Below are 21,507 nucleotides of genomic sequence, written 5' to 3'. Positions count from 1 at the left end.
CTGCCAATAGATGAGGAAGATGGGTATGGTTTCAGAAAAATAAAAAGCTAATTTTGTTATTTAACAGCATATTTGGAAGTAAAGCCTTTATTATCTTCTAATTAGAAACTGTTAAAAAATGAGTAAAAAAGGTACAATAAGATTGCAAACAATCAAACATAATTCAAAAATATAACTACGGTTATTACTACCTTCTGAATGGAATTTTTTTCTAATACAATGGCCCTTACCTAATGGCCACAACCCAGCATGAAGATCAAGATTCTATTAAAAAAGCAGGCTACCAAAATTATGACTGTCAAACACAACCTAACATGGAGATAGCACAAGAAAATTTCAGATGACCAATGATTAATGATGATTTAGTTTTACTGCACACACAGAAGATACCAGTTTCATTGTAGCAATCTGGGCACCATTCATTACACTTCCATTCTATGCCATGCACTATAGTAGGCATTTAATATCATAGCAATACAGGTACTATTTATTACACAGCTACTCTATGCCCCACACTGTATTAGGTACACTCTCTAATCCTTAAAATAAACTTTTAGATCATATTATAAAATAGAAGGTTTGCTGTTGTTTTTAATGTGGAACTGAAACTGAGAGATTAAACAATCTGCCCAAGATCTTAAGCTAGGAAAACAATGCAAGCTTCTGGTTTAAGGTGGCAAATTAATACATGCTGCAGCCTCCTTCTCCTGCTTCTCCTCCTCCTAATCCAAACCCTCAAAATGACAGGAAATCCACAATTATGCCAGAAAACAAGAAGGTGTACTTTTAATATACTGGAAACCTGAGGAAGATATAAGGCAAGAAACCAAACTGCCCATAGAGACTGAATGCTAGAAAAGGTGGGAACAGTTCCCAGGGAGCTACAAATTCTGAGGTAAGGGAGAGAAAATAGGAAAAGACAGAAGACAGATTAACTGCAGTTTCTGCATTAAAAGCAGCAATACGGGTAGATCTCTATATACCTCCTTTTTTGGAAAAGGCAAATAACAGAGATTTCATTTCTGCCCTTAGTTGGAAAGGGTGAACACAGAAACTTGAGTAAGCCTGGTAAAATTTTAGAATATCAAGGATAAATAAAGAGAAAAATCCTAAAACATATGAGAAAGGAAGTTGAGAAAGTGGATTACTCACAAAGAATTAGATAGACACCACACACTTCTATTTGCGAAGAGTGGATATAAAAATAAAACAAAGTATGATACTTTAAAAAGTTTCTATATGTAACCAAACTATCTTTTTTTTTTTAAAGATTTTATTTATTTATTTATCAGAGAAAGAGAGAGCGCACAAGCAGGCAGAGCGGCAGGCAGAGGCAGAAAGAGAAGCGGGACTTGATCCCAGGACCCTGGTATTACGACCTGAGTCGAAGGCAGAGGCTTAACTGACTGCGCCACCTAGGCGTCCCCCAAACTATCTTTCAAGTGTGAAGGCAAAATAAAGACATATGCAAGTCTGCAAGGATTCAATTATTACCCACAGATATACTCAAAAAGAATTACTTGAGAATATTCTTAACGCAAGTACAAGCAGCATGAAGTAACCAACATCAAAGAAACCAATAAATTCTAAATGATTCTTGCATTAAAAAAGAGATTCAAAACAAAAGTTATGAACTACTTTTTTAAAAAAAGTGAGGTCGGGGCGCCTGGGTGGCTCAGCGGGTTAAAGCCACTGCCTTCGGCTCAGGTCATAATCCCAGGGTGCTGGGATCGAGCCCCACATCCGGCTCTCTGCTGAGCGGGGAGCCTGCTTCCCCTTCCTCTCTCTCTGCCTGCCTCTCTGCCTAATTGTGATCTCTATCTGTCAAATTAAATAAATAAAATCTTAAAAAAGAAAAAAATGAGGCCACTAAAAAAACAAAGCTTATGACATGCAACGCAGAACTGTGGAAACATTTATAGCCATTAACAAGTTTCTTAGGAAAGAAAAAAGACTTCTCAGTAGAATTTAAAAGAAAACAAATTAAGAATAAAGAAAGGTTACAAGGGGACCCGGGGCTGGCTCAGTCAGTAGAGAGTGTTAATTCTTGACCTCAGGGTTTTAAGTTCAAGCCCCATGCTGGGTGTAGAGGTTACTCAGAAATAAAATCTTTAAAAAAAAAAAAAAAAAAAAAAAAAAAAGATTACAAGGTAATAATAAAGAAAAAAGTAATATAATAGAAAACTAAAAGAGTAGATGACCAGTAATCAAAAAGCTGATTCTTCAAAATGTAGTAAGTGATCTAGGCAAACTTTTGTCAGGTCTGACCAAGAAAAAGGAGAGAAAACAAACTCAGGAATAAAAATGAGACAGAATTACAAATTCAGAAGAGATTTTTAGAAAACATTTTAACTACTATAGAAATTCTCTACAAATATGATTTGAATCCTGGGGGGAAAAATGAGTGATTATTTCAGAAAATATAAATGGCCAACATTAGCTGAAAAGTAGAAATCTGAATAGTTAAGAACAAAATGCAACATATCACTTTGCAGTTTAAAGGAACATATTTTCTCTGTTAACTGAGGCAGAGATTCTTAAATAGTTTGGTCTCAGGACCTTTTTAAATACTTTTAAAAATTACTGAGGACCCAGGACTTTTGCTTCTATGGGTCATCCTATCAATATTTACCATATTAGATATTAAAACAAAATTTTATTATTTTTTTTTAAATTTTTTAAAGATTTTATTTATTTGACAGAGAGAGACCACAAGTAGGCAGAGAGGCAGGCAAAGAGAGAGAGGGAAGCAGGCTCCCCGCTGAGCAGAGAGCCCGATGCGGGGCTTGATCCCAGGACCCTGAGATCATGACCCGAGCTCAAGGCAGAGGCTTTAACCCACTGAGCCACCCAGGCGCCCACAAAATTTTATTATTAAGTCACTGAAAAACAACTATAAATTCATTCATGCTAACAACACTCTTATTAAAATAAATGTACTTTACAAATACATTTAGTAAGAGGAGTAGCATGTTTTATATTTTGGTGCATCTCTTTAACAGAAGATTGCTCAAATTTGCTGTGTTCAATTTGTTGCAATTCATCTGTAATGCAGCCTCTGGAAAACCCCACTGTACACTTTTGAGAAAGACAACAGTAAAAACAAATAAAGTCTTGTTATTATGAAAACAGTCTGACTTTGCAGACCTCATGAAAGGATCGTGGGGATCCCTAGGAGATTCCATATTACAACTTAAAAAGTGCTGGAGAGTGTGATGATTGCACAATGTGAATGTACCTAATGCCACACCTATAAACGGTTAAAAGAGAAATTTTATGTTATGTATATTTTGCCACAACAAAAAAATAGCAAACAAAACCCAGCTGCACATATAAAAGAATAAATACATCAAGACCAAGACATTTATTCTAGTAAAGCATGGTTTCACTTTAGAAAAATCTATCAATGTAATTCACCATAGTAATAGATGTTGAGAAAATGTGGTAAAATTCAATCCAAATGCCTAATAAAAATTTTTAGCATTCTAGATTGGTCAACTTCCACTAATTTATCCTGTGTTAACAAACAACATCAAAATCTCATGGCTTATAGCATAAAGATTTATTTCTTGCTCATGCTATGTGTCCATTACAGATGACTTGTAGGCCCATACTGTCTTCATTCCAGGTTGAAGGTAGTCTCTATCTGCAACAAGCTGTTCATATGGCAGAGCGGAAAAGCAACAGCTAAATCATGAGATGGCTCTGAAAGCTTCTGCTCTAATATAGCTTATCAGTTTCACTCACATTCCACTGGTTATACAAGTCTCATGGATAAGCTTAGTATCAAGAGCAGAAAGTGTATTCTCTCACACGGAGGATTATCTGATAGAGAATTCCGTAGAGATGGACCCAGTAGGCAGGATTACCCACTAATTGTAAACAAGAAGATTTAGAAATGATACACCTACAATAGAGGGCAACTTCTCCAATTTGAAAAAGGGTATTTACCATGAACCTAGAGCACACATAACTTTTGCAATATATCAGAAATAAACACTGAGAAAAATATAACAATAAATTTAAAAGATCCCAACCAAGCATATGAGCTATGAAGTCAATTAACTATGTGATCTTAGGCAGGTTAAACTCTCTGCCCATTTACTTCCTCAACTGTAAAACAAAGATGACAACATCCTATTTCAAATGATTCTACAACATATTTTTTCATATTTTAATGTCTTAGAGATTGGTGACATCTTAAAAATAACAGTTATCACCCAGGAGGCAATAATGATGTGCCAAATGAAAACCTTTCACTGACACTTTCTGATACCATCAAGAAAGCATCACTAACAAAGCATCTTAGGTTTAACAAAACATGATAATATTTAGTGGTACTGTGATGATTACATGAACTAATTAATATACAACACTTAGGGCAATGGCTAACAGCAAGTACTCAATAAATACTATTTTTCCTCATTCTTTGTCCTACTATATATCAAACCCAATTATAATGCTAAAGTAACTGAAATAAAACTGCACTGGAACAGGATTAGAGAAAGAAATTAATGGAATAGAACAGTCTAGAGAAACAGATCCACATATTTATGGGAATTTAAAATACAATAAATGAGCCATTTTACATCACTGGGAAAGGCACAGAGCGGCAGTTCTCAGTTCTATTACCAATACCCTTCTTTTATAGGGCCCTTTTATCTATATTGAAATGAAACACACAGAAAATAAACTTTCTACACACAATTTTTAAAAATTATATACACATTCCTTCTTTTTCATGAAGTTTTGGATACAAACATATATACACCCATAAAGAACTATAAAGAATAAAGGAAAGTAACTTATAATGGAATATAAACTCTATTTATATATGTAAATGCATAAGCACATCAGAAGACAGGATCAAAGTATCATTCTACCATGTAGACTCACTGTAATCACCATTAATGTTACAAATACAAATGCTGACTACAGAACTAATGACACAAATACCACCAAGTGACACTGGTGACAGTGACTGGATTTTCTTAAACGGTGAACCCTTTGTAAAAGTTCTCCCCACCCTCCATCCCCAGTAAAATTCTAAACAAAATAAGATATAATCTTCCCTCCATCTACAAGGCTGTCAAATTAGAGGAAATTTCAGCATACATTTTGCTATGCAAAAATAATACTTTCTAAAAGTATTTAAATTTTTATTTTATTAAAATCTATTTAATAAAAATGTACAAACCATATTTTGTGTTTATGTGCAAAAAGAACTTCAGTCTAGCCTCATAAAATTATAGTTTTTCATCTATATAAAGGTTCAGAGGGATCTTACCTATATGGATGGGGTCATGAGATACAGAGTATCTACATTCTCTGGCCCACATCAAAAACTGGTGTCAGTAATACTCTCAAAAACTTCAATAAGCAGGGGCGCCTGGGTGGGTTAAGCCGCTGCCTTCGGCTCAGGTCATGATCTCAGAGTCCTGGGATCGAGCCCCGCATCGGGCTCTCTGCTCGGCAGGGAGCCTGCTTCCTCCTCTCTCTCTGCCTGCCTCTCTGCCTGCTTGTGATCTCTCTCTATGAAATAAATAAATAAATAAATAAAATAAAATCTTTAAAAAAAAAAAAAACTTCAATAAGCAAAAGTCACTCCAAAAACTTCCTAATGCCCCTCTTCAAGTAGTGACTCCTCCACTGAAAACCCTTGGAATAGACTCTTCAAAAAAAAAATATTCTAGGGGCGCCTGGGTGGCTCAGTGGGTTAAAGCCTCTGCCTTCGGCTCTGGTCATGATCCCAGGGTCCTGGGATCCAGCCCTGCACGGGGGGTGGGGGGGTGGGGAGGGTGGTGTCGGGGGGTGTCTCTGCTCAGCAGGGAGCCTGCTTCCTCCTCTCTCTCTGCCTGCCTCTCTGCATACTTGTGATATCTGTCTGTCAAATAAATAAAATCTCTAAAAAAAAAAAATTCTCGACAACTGGATACCAACTTTGTTGACAATTAATAGCCCCATCTACTCAATATATTCCTAAGTCACCGCAAGACAGAGCTGTGTAATTTCATATGGTAAAAACCATGTCTTAACATAACTTCTATTTGTGTTCCTTTCCCAACTAGTAAACAGGATGGAGTCTTTGAAGTCTGTCTTATCTCTGGCCAGTCTCCCAACTAACCCTTTTTCTGTTGCTTCTGAAATCCATTCTCTCTTACTTTGAAAATTCCATTATAAACAACCTACCTCTCAAAGGGAGTACATTATAATGTTTAAAAGCATAGACTCTGGAATCAGGCAGATCTTCTAATTTCAAAATTCTTATTATTACCTAGGTACTCTGTGTGATACAGACCAATTTACTCTTTGACACCTTAGCTATATAAACTCTTCTTTTCCTTTAGCGTCTTCCCTTCCAGCTTAAACATGCATAAATCATTGCTACCCTAAGAAAACAACAAAAAGGAAGATTCCACCAACTCCACTATTATTCCTTAAAGTTATCATCTCTATCTCTTCTCTCTCTTTCCTGTCAAATTTCTTCAAAATAAGACCATCAAATTAAATCGAAGGAGTTACTGGGTGTGGTGCATAAACAATGAATCTTGGAACACTGAAAAAAATAAAATAAAATAAAAAATCAATTGATCAATCAAATGAGTTAAGAGTTAGATAATAAAACAATAAAAGGGATGGGAAGGGAGACTGCAGAGCTAAGAAAAGTTATTGAGAACTGAAACAATTATTAGAGATAATAAATAAAACAGCAAAAACCAGAAAAGACATAACTGAAATACTCACAAAGGTTTAAGATAATAATGGTTAATTCAGAGAAAAAAGACAAAAATTGAGTTTTCCCCAAATATCTGTTTAACTCTCTTATCCTACCTGGCTTTACTTTTTCTTGGTTCTTGTCACCTTCTAAATTAACATGTAATTTACTTATCTGTTAGAGTAACTATTACCTCTCTTCGTCCCACAAGAATGTAAGCTCCACGCCGGCCATGGCTTTGTTTTGTTCACTGGCACAGAACAGGAATCACTAAATATTTGTTGAGTGAAATAAAGAATAAATGCACAATGATATGAAAGATGATCCTCCAAAAAAGCCTAGTAAATGGATCAGAAAAAGTATAGATACGATGACAGCAAATTTCTGTGCAATGAAGAAAAAATTAGGTATTTAGATAAAAAGCAACAATTCATTCCAAGAAAAAAATTATTCAAAATAATTTGCACCAAAACACACTAAACTTAAAAGAATAAAAATAAAATATCCACTATTTGTCCAAGCCAATAAAAAAGTAAGTCATCTAGAAGACTTAAAAAAAAAATACAGTATTATACTTCCTCTCAATGACTAGTATCTATAAGGTTTTGAAATAAATCGTTATTCTAGAAGTAGTACACCTATTCAAATAGATATTTAGGTAATAAAAGCAATAAGCAATTATTCCTTAATAATTAAGAACTTCAGAAACAATGCCCTTATGAGCACATGCTAAAAAACTACTCAACAATGAAATTAAGCCGAAGACCTCAGAAATGGAAAGCACTGGTAAAAAGACTACTGAGTGCACCAAATCAGATTTAAAAACAAATCAAATATTCTAGGAATAAGGGGATGGCGATGGATTAACTTCAAAAAACTAAACAAATAATAAATTTATGCCGATGGATGTTAAAAAGATTAAAATTTAATACTTATTTATAATAATTCTTAGTACCAAAACCTTACAGCTCAAACATCACATTTAATTTTAAAACTTTATAAGCAACTCCCATTAAAGTCAGATGTGTAACAAGAATGTTTCTATCATTGTTTTCTATTTAGCACTATACTGTAGTTTTCATAGAATGCAGTAACGGCACACACATAATCACAGAAGAATAAGACATATCAATGAAAAGAACTAAAAAGAGACAAACTCAAAAGAAGTCATCAAGCTATAGATCTATACAGGAACTAGAATTAAATCAACAAAAAAACCAGAAGCTGTCACAGGTACTAGTAATCATAACTCACAAAAAATTCCCTTACACAACAGCAACAAAGGCTATAAAAGTACCTAGATAAATCAAAGATGTGTGTGACCTCAATTGAAGAAATTTTCAGACTGGACTCAAGGACATATAAAATACCTGAACAAATAAAGACATATGCCATCTTCATAAATGAAGACTAAAATACCAGACTATCAATTCTCTTCTAAGCTGACCTATAAAACCAATTCAAGTCCAATCAAAATTCCTCATTTTTTCAATATGTACCTGAAAGTGATACTAAAATTCACTTGCATGACCTAAGGTAATTATTTATTTATTTATTTATTTATTTATTTGAAAGAGAGAGAGCATGAGCTGGGGGAAGGGGTAAAGGCAGGTCGATCCCAAGACTCTGAGATCATGACCTGAGCTGAAAATGTTCAATTGGCTGAGCAACCCAGGCGCCCCAACCTAAGGCAATTTTAAAGAATCAAATAGGGCAGGGTAGTGGAAAAGAGGATGAAAAGAATAGTAAGATAATTGATGACTTTGTAGGTCAAAAATAAGATTTCTAGTCTCCATCCTAGGAGCAATGGGAAGTCAATAGTGTTTATAAAACCAGTACGAGGACTCTATCTGGAGTGTGCAAAAATGTACTGGAGACACTTAAAAGATAACCTGGGAAGTCACTCAAAATGGCAAAGCATGGACCAATAAAACTTCTCTTTTTCATACTGGCAAAAAATTGTCAGAATCAGTTTTTTTTAGAACTCTGGAAATTAACTAATGGCTTAAAGCTTTAAGTCTAGGGAGCATTTATTCAAGAACAGCTGAATCTCAGTAAGAACTCTGTGACATTTTTAACTTTCCAGATTTCCATCATCCCCTCCCTAGTGCCACGGTAGTCTAAAAACAACAGCCCACAATCATGGCAGAATCCAGCAATCTAGCAGCCACTAGAGAAGGCAGAATGGGGTTAGAGATCCTTCAAAACCCCTATCCCAGAGAATTACTGGATGTGTCTGGTGGTTCCCTTAAGACACACCACTCACAGGGCTGCCTTTATTTGACTTGACAGAGTGCCAAAGTAAAACAGACTTTTCCCTGGGGGTGTCTGTCAAAAACAATCATAGACAACTGCTGAACATCAGGGCTGCCTGTGGCAGTGCATAACAGTTTTAAAGGGGAAAACAACAGGCTAACCAAAAAGCTTAAAAAGAAAAGTTGAGAAATAAGATATTCAAGAAGAAGCTTTGAAAGCTTCCCATATCCAGGGGATCATGAAGTCCACATGCATATAAGACATTTGTGCCAGATCAGGAAAGACCTGAAACAGTCCTAAGCTCTCACAACTGACCCTGAGGCTCTTCAGAAGCAAAAAGTAAACGCTAAGGCAAAGTTGTAAAATGCCTAGTGGTGTACTGTAGACATACCCAACATGCATACAGAGCCCCCTTGGCAGACTGGAGACTTATTAGTTACAAGTATTTAAAGAAATCTCTATCAAATCATTAGCTAACCACTAAGCTAACCAAGCAACAACTCTAGTGGCCATACACAACAAAAAAATACATAAACTTCAAGAATTACTTCAGAAAAGTCACTACATAAAAAACAAAAACAGCAAAAAAACCCCAATAAACCTTGGAAAGACGAAAGACTCTGGTTTCCAGAGTTGCCACATTACAGTATTTTAAACTTCAGATCCCAACCAAAAATTAAGAGCCATGCAAAGAAACAAGTACAATCTACACACAGAATGTGTTCCAAGAATTAAAGGAAACTACATCTAAAGAACTAAAATCTGAGAACAATGCCTCACCAAAGAGAGAATACCAATAAAGAGACAGGAATTATAAAACAAAAAACTCTTAAGTTGGAAAATAAAATAATGCTTATGAATTATATTTCAGATCAAAGACTTTTTAAAAATCACCCATGTGCCAAAGTAAGTAAATTTGGCTAAAAATGCATAGATTTAAACATAGTATTCATAAATTAACTTTACACAACTACAAGGACTCATGATTAACCCATCATTTCCTTCCTAAAAAAGATAAAAAATTCCTACTTCATCTCATCCATTATCTGGGTTCTCTCAACTACTTCTTTAATGTTCTCATTCTATTGGAAGATGAAATAAGAATAGAAAATTCTCAGGGCACCTGGCTGGCTCAGTCAGTAGAGCATGTGACTCTTGATTTAAGCCCATACTGGGGGTAGAGCTTACTTAAAAACTAAGTAAGTACAGAATTTTCTTGTGATCTCTCCCACTGGTAGCAGAATTCTATCATTTAATACTGTCTTCTCTCCTCCTGCATTGTTTTTTACAAGATCCTATTTATTTATTTGAGAAAGAGACAGAGATAGCTATAGAGAAGCAAGAGAGAGCACAAGTGGGGAGGAGAGGGAGAAGTAAGGAGCCTAAGAGGGGGCTTGATCACAGGACCCTGGGATCATGACTTGAGCCAAAGGCAGATGCTTAACCAACTGAGCTACCCAGGTGCTCCGTCTTCTTCCATTTTCTTATGCTTCTGTTTCACTCGTGTATAGCAAGTCTAGGGATGCATTTTTAGCAAAACTGCACAACTACTTTAAATCCCTCATTGCCTATACTGCTGCTAAATATATTCAGTATCATGAATTCATCAGGAATTCATTTTAATAGTATGAGAAAAGTGTAAAAAAAAATTCTTAGTGATCATTAAAATAATATAAATTTTCTGCCAGTTCTATACATAATATGCTGTTATATTTATATAAAACTGTCCTTTTAACTGTATCAGACTATATCCAGAAAAACAGAAAATTGTATGATTATAACTGATGAAAAACCACAACTGAAACTTTATTGGTTCAGATGTACTACTATGTTGAGATGGATTAATATTTTAACTTTTTCTTACCATTAGCAAACCAAACCGGCTTTCAACTAAAATAGGATTAGTTTCTTCATTAGGAAAAACAGACCTATGAAGACTACTTCACTAGAAAATGCTTTTAAAAGACTGGAATTAAAGTGGAGAAAGATTAAAAAACAGTGAAAACACTGAAGTATATCATGTAACCCAGTTACTAATGTTTCTAACTTCAAGAATATACAATTATGGTTACCTTTTTTTTTTTTTTTTAAAGCACTCATTTCCTTCTATTCTTCAAAATTACAAAAATAATTTTTTTAAAAAGCCACAATGGGGTGCCTGGGTGGTTCAGTTGTTGGGCATCTGCCTTTGGCTCAGGTCATGATCCTGGGGTCCTAGGATCAAGCCCCACATTGGGCTTCCTGCTCTGCGGGAAACCTGCTCCTCCCTCTCCCATTCCCCCTGCTTATGTTCCCTCTCTGTCTCTCTCTGTCAAATAAATAAAAAATCCTTTAAAAATAAATAAATAGGGGTGCCTGGGTGGCTCAGTGGGTTGAAGCCTCTGCCTTCGGCTCGGGTCATGGTCTCATGATCCTGGGATCGGGCCCCGCGTCCGGCTCTCTGCTCGGCGGGGAGCCTGCTTCCTTCTTCTCTCTCTCTCTCTGCCTGCCTCTCGGCCTGCTTGTGATCTCTGACACATATTTATGAATAAATAAAATCTTTGATGAAAATAAATAAATAAATAAATAAATACCACACACTATCATCCAAAAAAATAACGGGTTTCATTTCTTTTTCTTTTCTTTCTTCTTAAAAAAATTTTTTATTTATTTGAGAGAGAGACAGAACATGAGCAGGGGGGAGGAGAGAAAAGAAGGTGAAGCAGACTCCCTGCTGAGCAGGGAGCCCAATGATGCACGGCTTGATCCCAAGCACCAACTGAGCCACCCAGGCGCCCCTCATTTATTTTTCTGTCTATACATACACATATAGCTTTCTATGATCATACATATTCAGTTTGGTATTCTGCTTATTTCACCTTACTTTATGCTTTTAAGTAGTTCCAGTACTGTCTCATTATGTCTTCTGTTGGATAAAATGTGTTATTTCCTTTTATATCTTACCATGATTTGAAATCTAAGTATCTTATGGAAAATGCTTATCAAATTCACCATTAATTTTTCTTAAAAAATATTTTTTCAGGGCGCCTGGGTGGCTCAGTGGGTTAAGCCGCTGCCTTCGGCTCAGGTCATGATCTCAGGGTCCTGGGATCGAGGCCCGCATCGGGCTCTCTGCTCAGCAGGGAGCCTGCTTCCCTCTCTCTCTCTCTGCCTGCCTCTCCATCTACTTGTGTCTCTCTCTGTCAAATAAATAAATAAAATCTTTAAAAAAAAAAAAAAAAAATATTATTTCAATTATAAAACTATTGTGGGAAATTTGGAAAATACATAAAAATATAAAAAACCACCACTCATCAGTACACTACACAAAGACAACTAATATTAATATCCTGAAATGCTTACAAAACCAAAAGGCAACTAACAGAATGGGAGAAGATATTTGCAAATAACATATCAGATAAAGGGCTAGTATCCAAAATCTATAAAGAACTTGTCACACTCAACACCCAAAGAACAAATAATCCAATCAAGAAATGGGCAGAAGACATGAACAGACATTTTCTCCAAAGAAGACATACAAATGGCCAACAGACACATGAAAAATTGCTCAACATCACTCAGCATCAAGGGAAATACAAATCAAAACACAGTGAGATACCACCTCACACCAGTCAGAATGGCTAAAATTAACAAGTCAGGAAACAAAAGATGTTGGCGAGGATGCAGAGAAAGGGGAACCCTCCCACCCTTTTGATGGGAATGCAAGCTGCTGCAATCACTCTGGAAAACAGTATGGAGGTTCCTCAAGAAGTTGAAAATAGAGCTACCCTATGACCCAGCAATTGCACTACTGGGTATTTACCCTAAAGATACAAATGTAGTGAAACAAAGGGGTACTCGCACCCCAATGTTTATAACAGCAATGTCCACAATACCTAAACTATGGACATCTAGAGTCTAGATGTCCATCAACAGATGAATGGATAAAGAAGATGTGGTAGGGGTGCCTGGGTGGCTCAGTGGGTTAAGCCTCTGCCTTTGGCTCAGGTCATGATCTCAGAGTCCTGGGACTGAGCCTTGCATCAGGCTCTCTGCTCAGCAGGGAGCCTGCTTCCCTTCCTCTCTCTGCCTTCCTCTCTGCCTACTTGTGATCTCTGTCAAATAAATAAAATCTTTACCAAAAAAAGAAAAGATGTGGTACACACACACACACACACACACACACACACACACACAATGGAATATTATGCAGCCATCAAAAAGGGAAATCTTGCCATCTGCAAAGACATGGATGGAACTAGAGTGTATTATACTAAGTGAAATAAGTTAATCAGAGAAAGATAATTACCATATGATCTCACTGATATGTGGAATTTGGGAAACAAGGCAGAAGATCATGGGGAAGAGAGGAAAAAATGAAAAGGGATAAAACCAGAGGGAAACAAACTGAGGGTTGCTGGAGTGGAGGTGGGTCGGAGGGATGTGGTGGCTGGGTGATGGACACTGGAGAGCGTATGTGCTATGGTAAGTGCTTTGAATTGTGTAAGACTGCTGAATCATAGACCTATACCCCTGAAACAAATTAATAAAAAATTTAATAAAAGTTAAGAAAAAAATTCTGAAATGCTTTACTTTCTTTTTTCCTTTGATTTTATCTATAACAATTTTGTATATATATAGCACCACACTTAATCATACTTTTACTATGGAAGGGTGGACCAGTTCTAAGTTTTTGCTATCATAAGCAAAGATTTTTAAATATCCATAAATCATAACACAAATTTCTGATAATTTCTTCAAGAGAGAATTTTAGAAGGGAAAATAAAGGCAGCTTGTCTTTGATACAAAATCAAGCTTTTAAATGTTTCTCACTTCAAGAATATTCAATTATGGATATCTTTTTTAAACATTCATTTCCTTCTATTCTTCAAAATTACAATAATAATATGTATAATTTTTTTCAAAAATAAAATAACCACATGCTGTCATCCAAAAAAATAACAGGTTTCATTTATTTATTTATTTGTTTATTTTTTTTTTAAGGGTTAACTTGACTTTTAAAGTTGACACAGGGCGCCTGGGTGGCTCAGTGGGTTAAAGCCTCTGCCTTCAGCTCAGCTCACAATCTCAGGGTCCTAGGATCGAGGCCCGCATCGGGCTCTCTGCTCAGCGGGGAGCCTGCTTCCCCCGCTCTCTCTGCCTGCTTGTGATCTCTCCCTGTCAAATAAATAAGTAAAATCTTAAAAAATAAATAAATAAAATAAAGTTGACACAAATTTGCAAAACTGCTTTCCAAAAAGGGGCATCAATTTACACTAACACAAGTGTGAGCACCCACTTCGCCAAAACCTTGCCATTACCATTTTTTTAATAGATTTTTATTTATTTGACAGAGAGATACAGAGAGAGCACAAGTAGAGCAGCAGGCAGAAGGAGAGGGAGAAGCAGGCCTTCCTGCTTATTGGCAGGGTATACGCTCCCTGCATATTGGGCAGGGAGCCCAATAAGGGGCTCAATCCCAGGACCCTGGGATCATGACCCAAGCCGAGGGCAGACGCTTAACGGACTGAGCCACCCAGGCACCCACCCATTACAGTTTTCTTTCTTTCTTTCTTTCCTTTTTTTTTTTTTTAAGGTTCTATTTATTTATTTGAGAGAGAGAGACAGAGCACAAGTAGGCAGAGAGACAGGCAGAGGGAGAGGGGGGAAGCAGGCTCCCCACTGAGCAGAGAGCCCGATGCCAGATGGATCCCAGGACCCTGAGATCATGACCTGAGCCAAAGGCAGAGGCTTTAACCCACTGAGCCACCCAGGCGCCCCATTACATTTTTAAAAGTATTTGCTAATATAGTAAAAAACAGCAGCTTACTGTTGTCCCAATTTACATTTCTTACTTATACTATGATGAAATATCTTTAGTGTGTATCAGATATTTCTCTTTCTTCTATATTTGTCTATAAATGTGTTTTCCTCATTTTTCTGAAGTATTAGTGTTTTTTTTTTTTAAAGATTTTATTTATTTATTTGAGAGAGAGACAGTGAGAGAGAGCATGAGCGAGGAGAAGGTCAGAGGGAGAAGCAGACTCCCCATGGAGCTGGGAGCCCGATGCGGGACTCGATCCCGGGACTCCGGGATCATGACCCGAGCCGAAGGCAGTCGTCCAACCAACTGAGCCACCCAGGCGTCCCATGTATTAGTGTTTTTATAAATGCTTTACATCTTATGAAAATGAATGCTTAACCTATGAAAGGATTATACCATGGCTTCTGAGAGACTCAAAGTACAAGTTATTGTTATCATCCACCACTTTCTGACATTTTTGATACATTTATGAAAAACTAAGTTAATAAACATTTGCTATCCAGTTTAACTTAATACTTCTGTGAAGAGATCAAAGAGTTCTGTATCTTCATCCAACCTGAAAATTGTTGCTTTTGGATAAAGACACAAACTGCAACAACTTTCAGGTTGTACCGATCATACTTCTTCATGGCATTATGAATTACTGTGCAAAAAAGGATCCTACAAGAATACTGCCTAGAAATAAGTATTTCAATTGCCAAGATTAAAAGGAAAAGTCACTGTGCTCTGCAAAATGAGCAAGTATTTAGTAGTAAGAAATATCTAAAAGGAAGTTTCTTGTTTAACCTGTCATGCAACACCTATTTTAGTCAATGACCATCCTGTAACATTTGCGAAATACTACTGGTTATCACAAGTGCTTCTGAGAACTGTGTAGACCAAGGGTCAGCAAGTTATAGCCAAATCCAGCCACCTCTCCTTTTGTAAATGAAGTTTTATTAGAATATGTTAATTAGTCATGATCATTCATTTACATATTGTCTAATGGCTGCTTTCACACGAGAGCAAAGTTCAATAGTTGGCCTGGCAAAGCCCAAACACCTACTGCCTGGCTCTTTACAATACAGACAACTAAAACATCCAAGTAAATAATTTTACTTTATAGTGCATGTATCAGCATAGATATCCAGATCCTAACTCATGGAGCTCATAAGCTGGTAGAGTGACAAGACTTGTATGCAAAGAACTTACATCACAAGGTATAAAAAGCTAAATGCTAAGAAAAGGAGAGTAAGAGAAAATGGATAAGATTGCTTCCACTGGCGGGGGACCTGGGTGGCTTAGTCGTTAAGTGTCTGCCTTCAGCTCAGGTCATTATCCTAGGGTCCTGGGATCGAGCCCCGCGTTGGGGTGCCTACTCAGCGAGGAGCCTGCTTCTCCCTCTCTCACTCCCCCTGCTTGTGTTCCTTCTCTCTGTCAAATAAGTAAATAAAATCATTAAAAAAAAAAAAAAAAGATTGCTTCCACTGGGGAAAATGAAGGAAGCACTTTTGCAATGGGTTTTGAAGGATGGAAAGACTTCTAGTGTGATGAAAAGCAGAGTTGCAAAAAAACTACACTCTGCACAGAGATGCACAGTTAGGGAACAAATGCTAGTAAGCATTTTGAAGCCAAAGCTAGTGAAGGCTTTCAATGTCAGGACTAGCAGTTTAGATTTTAAATATAATTAGGCTCAAAAGCAAGATAGTTACAAGTGAATAGAACTGTGCTTTAAAAGGATCAATCTGGGGGCACCTGGGTTGCTCAGTGGGTTAAGCCACTGCCTTCGGCTCAGGTCATGATCTCAGGGTCCTGGGATCGAGCCCCGCATCGGGCTCTCTGCTCAACAGGGAGCCTGCTTCCTCCTCTCTCTCTGCCTGCTTGTGATCTCTGTCTGTCAAATAAATAAATAAAGTCTTAAAAAAAAAAAAAAAAAGGATCAATCTGTCCATAGTATTTCAAATCAATTTAAGGAGACAGGTGATAAGGAAACTAGTTACAAAGCTATTAAAATAATCTAAGTGAGGAAGGTGGTGGCAATGACACTGGAAGAGGATACACTTGGAAAAATGGAATAAACACATTACTATCACAGCAAAACCACTCAAACACTTATGATCAGACAACACCATCTGGAAACAATATTAATCTCTTACTCATACACAGTAAAAACTCCCATCTCCTCTGCCTCTGAACAAACTAATTATTCCTAATTAGTTCTGATAATTTCAAAAGAGGAACCACTTAAATACCACTTTCCCACGTTTAAACTAACTCAATACAAACACATATTAAAATTGAAGTCATTTGCTAGGGCCGTCTGCCGGACCTCTGGAAGGAAAGTCTGATCTTAAATTTGGGTTCTTAAATGCTTCTGAATCCTGTAAATAACAATGGATTTGCTTTGCAGCAGCTCTTCTCCAGGTATATAATGCCCTCTTTTGGAAGAAAACCATAAAATATCTTTCTCTATATTTTCCAAAGCACTATAACTTTATTGTTGCTTAAATTGTTAAATTTTAAGTAAGAATTCTGGTATTCAGACCTCAAATATTTAAATATACTTAACAAAGAAATTTACTTCTCAATGCTGGAATTCATCAGACTCATCTTTTTATTGATAAGATGTTATAATGAAAAACTTTTATATTTGTTCACTAAGAACAAAGCTGCAGCTTTCTTGTCAGTTGGCTTCTGGCTGAGCTCTACCAATGGAAAACAAAGATGATATACTGGAAGGTGGGAGAAAGGGAAAAAACCAAGTATTCCTCTCTGCCTTTTTCTCTACCTACCTAAGACATTAATCTCCACAGTGGCTTCAGCTCCTTCTTAAAGACTCTAGTTCCCAGGTAACCCTAGCCCTTGGCTTCCAGGACCTATATGCTACCTGTATCCTTCCCTTTATCATTACTTGCTCTTACTGCTGCTGATCTCTGAGTTGCTTCACCATCCTCTTTTTGGTTTCTTAAGTCTTTTATTACTTATGTACCCAATTCTCTGCAAGAAATCCCCCTAGGAAAAAGAAGGGAAGAAGGAAGGGAAGGAGGGATAGACGGAGAAAAGAAGAGCAAACTGGCCTAGCCCTAGCTTTTCTGGTTCTAGTATACCCACTGCCCACCAGCCTCATTTCACAATGCAAAAGGAAGAGCAACAATGTACGTAAACTTTCTAGACCGCTTGTGTACACCCATCCTTCTCAAATATTTCGCTTTGTATTACATGAAACTACAGAATAGGCATGTCCATGACTGATGACTTTAAAAAAAAAAATATATATATATATATATTTTTTTTTTTAAAACAAATGACAAGGGTGCAGTCAATTCAATGGAGAACAGTCTTCCACAAATGATGTTGGGACAACTGGATACCCTATGCAAATAATAAAGTAGAACCCCTACCTCACACCCTATACAAAAATTAACTCAAAATGGATCACAGACCTAAATTTAAGAAGTGGAACTACAATACAGGCATAAATCTTTGTGACACAGGATTAAGGAGCGATTTCTTAGGTTAAGACACAAAAGTGTATAAACCTACTAAGAAAACTAAATTGGACTTTCTCAAAACTGAACTTTTGTGTTTTAAAGGATACTACCAAGAAAGTGAAAAGACAACCCACAGAATGGGAGAAAATATTAATAAACTGTATCTAATAAGGGACTTGTATCTAGAATATATAAAGAAATTTTACAACTCGTAAAAGCACAAATACTCCAATTTTAAAATAGGTAAATGATATGAACAGACATTTCTCCAAACATGATAAATAAATGGCCAGTATCACTGGCCATCGGGGAAATGCAAATCAAAATCATAATGTGATAGTTGTTCGGGGCGTAATGTAGGGAAGTAGACTGCATCTGGAGCCAATTTTTTCAACAGAAGGAAAGCAAAAAGCAAAGAAGTATCAAATACGTTCAATTACCTACCTATGCCTTATAAAATAATAAAAACTGAAAGAGAAGCTATCTTTCTGCCAGAACAAAGGAAGTACCAGATTAACAGACTGAAAAGTCTTTAGAAATACAGAAAATGACTCAAGTATTAGATAAGCATATACATGGGGTTGTTTCTGCTATAAGCTGTGGATTTCACAGGAAAACACTGTTTTGGCTGCTAAAATAAAAAATAACTCATATTAGATATTATTGTGGTACTACCAATGGTACTTTCAAGAACTACCATAATTATACCTGAGCAATTACATTTAGCAGACAATTAATAACCACAAAAGTAGTCTTAGAAGAAACTACTTCGCTAATAAAAATTTCTAGGCAATTGGTGACATCTTAATAGCTCATTTTCAGGGATCTTTACACTAACAATTTGTCACATCAGTATTAGCTCTCTAAAACAACTTTGTGTAACTGCTTAGAAATAACTGAAATTCACAACTTTAAAAAATCTTAGATTATCCATGTACCACTCATGAAAAAAAAAAAAAATCAGTGAGAAGTCTTTCTTTAAATATTCCTTTTGATAATTCTATAAATTATTTTATTATTCTGTAAATACCTAAGGCAAGAAAAGACATCAAATTCACAAGTTCAATTTAAAAAATTACATTTCTAACAATGCAATAGAAAAACATAGGTTCCCTTACCTCATCATCATCATCAGAATCATTTCCAAACACTGATGGTTTTTGCAAAACAGGGTGCAACTGCTGTGCTTTCTTTGGCAAAATAAGCCCATACCTGCATTTTTTTTTTGAAATAGAAATTACACCATTATACTTAAATGTTAAAAAATAATACATCCACTACCTCTTCCAGATGAAGCTACCAAGTCAAAACATGTCAAATAGCTTATGAACACATAAGATTTTTTCTGCTTTTCAGTGATCTCAAAATTCTAATGTCCATTAAGATTTTCTAAGTATTGCTTTTAAGCAATTATTTGCAGGTAAAGACCAAATTCAAATACCATATTAATCAAAGAGAATTAATTGAAGACTTCAGAAATGTTTTAGACGGTGAAGTAACAGTAATGTTTTAGAAAGAACACGTTAGTGGAAAGTTCAGTTTATGCCCACTAAAAATTAGAAAACACTCTAAATTATCCATGTGGTCGAACAAAAAAATATCTAGTCTTGTTTTGTTTTTCCCTACTGGATACTTACATAGTTTTAAATAAGTTATTGGATAATGTCACCCACGAGAAATTTTTAAAGATTACATTAACTGAGAAACCCAAGTAGCCATGGACAGATGCCCATTACACTCTATCGAACTCATGAGCATCTAAGAGAACCATGCCATCAGATCCAACTCATTTAGCTTCTCACGTTTTGGCCTTTAAAATGCCGAGATCACGGGAAGTAAGGATTATACATCAAAGGTAAAACTTCCAAGAACACACAATATTTGTCTCTCTTGCGGCAATGTATACCCCAATTCCCTATATGCCTACCCTTTTCTGAGGCTTCTCTGCACAACATTCCTAAAACAAGAAGGAAGGGCGGGAATCAGGACTTGAGCAGCCAAGGAGAACAAGGCCCTCTAAGGAAGCCAGGAATGGTCTCTCTTCTCATTGCCCATGAAAGCATCCAACCAGGGAGAAACTCAAGCGCGGGGTAGGAAGCAAGACTGAGGGGCCTCAGACCGAGCTTTTGGAAAATAGAAAAGTCTCGCTCTCTGCCCCTCAGCCTAACTTCCTTTATTTCCTCACAAGTTTCTCCCTCAAACTTCGGGCTTCCATCCTGGAAAATGTGTGGGGGAGGGGAATATGTTCCTCAGGATCTCTCGCTTCTCCCCGTCTCTATCCCTGACGGCACAAGCCCCTTCACTTCCAGCGCACTTTTTCTCCTCGGCCAAAGACAAAGTCGCCGTGATTTTCCATTCCCAGCCTGACCCTAACTCCCGGATCACTCACTGCCTGCCCGGAATCGCCATCTTGCTCTCGTCTCCGCTGAACGTGGCCGACGCCGACGTCACGCAGACGCAGACGCAGACGCAGACGCCGACGTCCTCATGTAAACTCTCGCGCGGATTTGGAAGGTCTGAACCGCTTGGATCCGCTGAGAGCCCGGCTTTTGAGCTGCTTACGCGCTGTAGGGGACCCAGTCCTACGGTCTTCGTCTTTGTTTGGAAACCAACTGGCTGTCTCGAAGTTAATGCGAGGAAAGGAATGACAATTCTAGGCCAGTAGCTCCCAAAGTGTGGAGCGTCACCCGGGAATTCGTTAAGAATGTAAATTCTCTGGCCCTTTCCCGGACCTACGGCATCAAATGCATCCCCATCCGGGATGCGGCCCAGCCATCTGAATTTTAACGAACCCTCCAGGGAACTGTGATAATCACTCAAGTTTGAAAAACACTGCCCTAAGGCTATCGATTTTTTTTTTTTTCCCCGCCGCGGTATTCAATGTGAGTATACCTGGCCCAGGGTAACTTGACAGAAGATAAAAACCTATACGTGAATACTGGGCATATGCTCATTGGACGAAATGATTCATAACATGGTGGTAATGCTGGGTATAGAAATCAAAATCATATAGGATCTATGTACATTTTTAAATCCAGTCACACTCCGTCTGTTCATTCACTAGCACTTGGCCCATTCCAAACTAGTCTTACAGCAGCCAAAGATACCTTTTCAATTACTGATAGAAGGATGTTAAAATCTCCAACTATAATTGTGGATCTATTTCTCCTTTTAATTCTCTTGTGTTTTGAAGTTCTGTTATTAGGTATATAAACATTTAGGATTGTTAGGTCTTCTTGCATTGATCTCTATACCGTTAAGAA

The 21,507-nt window shown here is 37.0% G+C and overlaps 1 protein-coding gene across 4 annotated transcripts in view; it reads right to left on the bottom strand.

Moving 5' to 3' along the window:
• NSRP1 (nuclear speckle splicing regulatory protein 1) overlaps window positions 1-20,686 on the bottom strand; it is a 60,427-nt gene extending 39,741 nt beyond the window's left edge. For 2 of the 4 annotated variants that reach the window (XM_047706873.1, XM_047706875.1), the window contains exons 1-3: window positions 20,634-20,662; window positions 20,172-20,201; window positions 19,363-19,456 (exon numbers count right to left, since the gene is read on the bottom strand). In XM_047706873.1, the coding sequence (XP_047562829.1) occupies window positions 19,363-19,456; window positions 20,172-20,201; window positions 20,634-20,653 (144 nt within the window). In that variant the 5' untranslated portion in view covers window positions 20,654-20,662. Of the gene's footprint in view, window positions 1-19,362; window positions 19,457-20,171; window positions 20,202-20,633 lie in introns of all 4 variants that reach the window. The other 2 variants (XM_047706874.1, XM_047706876.1) reach the window with 1 other exon arrangement.
• Window positions 20,687-21,507: the final 821 nt, after the last annotated feature.

Source organism: Lutra lutra, chromosome 16, assembly GCF_902655055.1.
Source record: "Lutra lutra chromosome 16, mLutLut1.2, whole genome shotgun sequence".
NCBI classification, from domain to species: domain Eukaryota; kingdom Metazoa; phylum Chordata; class Mammalia; order Carnivora; family Mustelidae; genus Lutra; species Lutra lutra.
The sequence above is the reverse complement of the archived record's forward strand: the minus strand, read 5'-3'. Positions and strand labels throughout refer to the sequence as shown.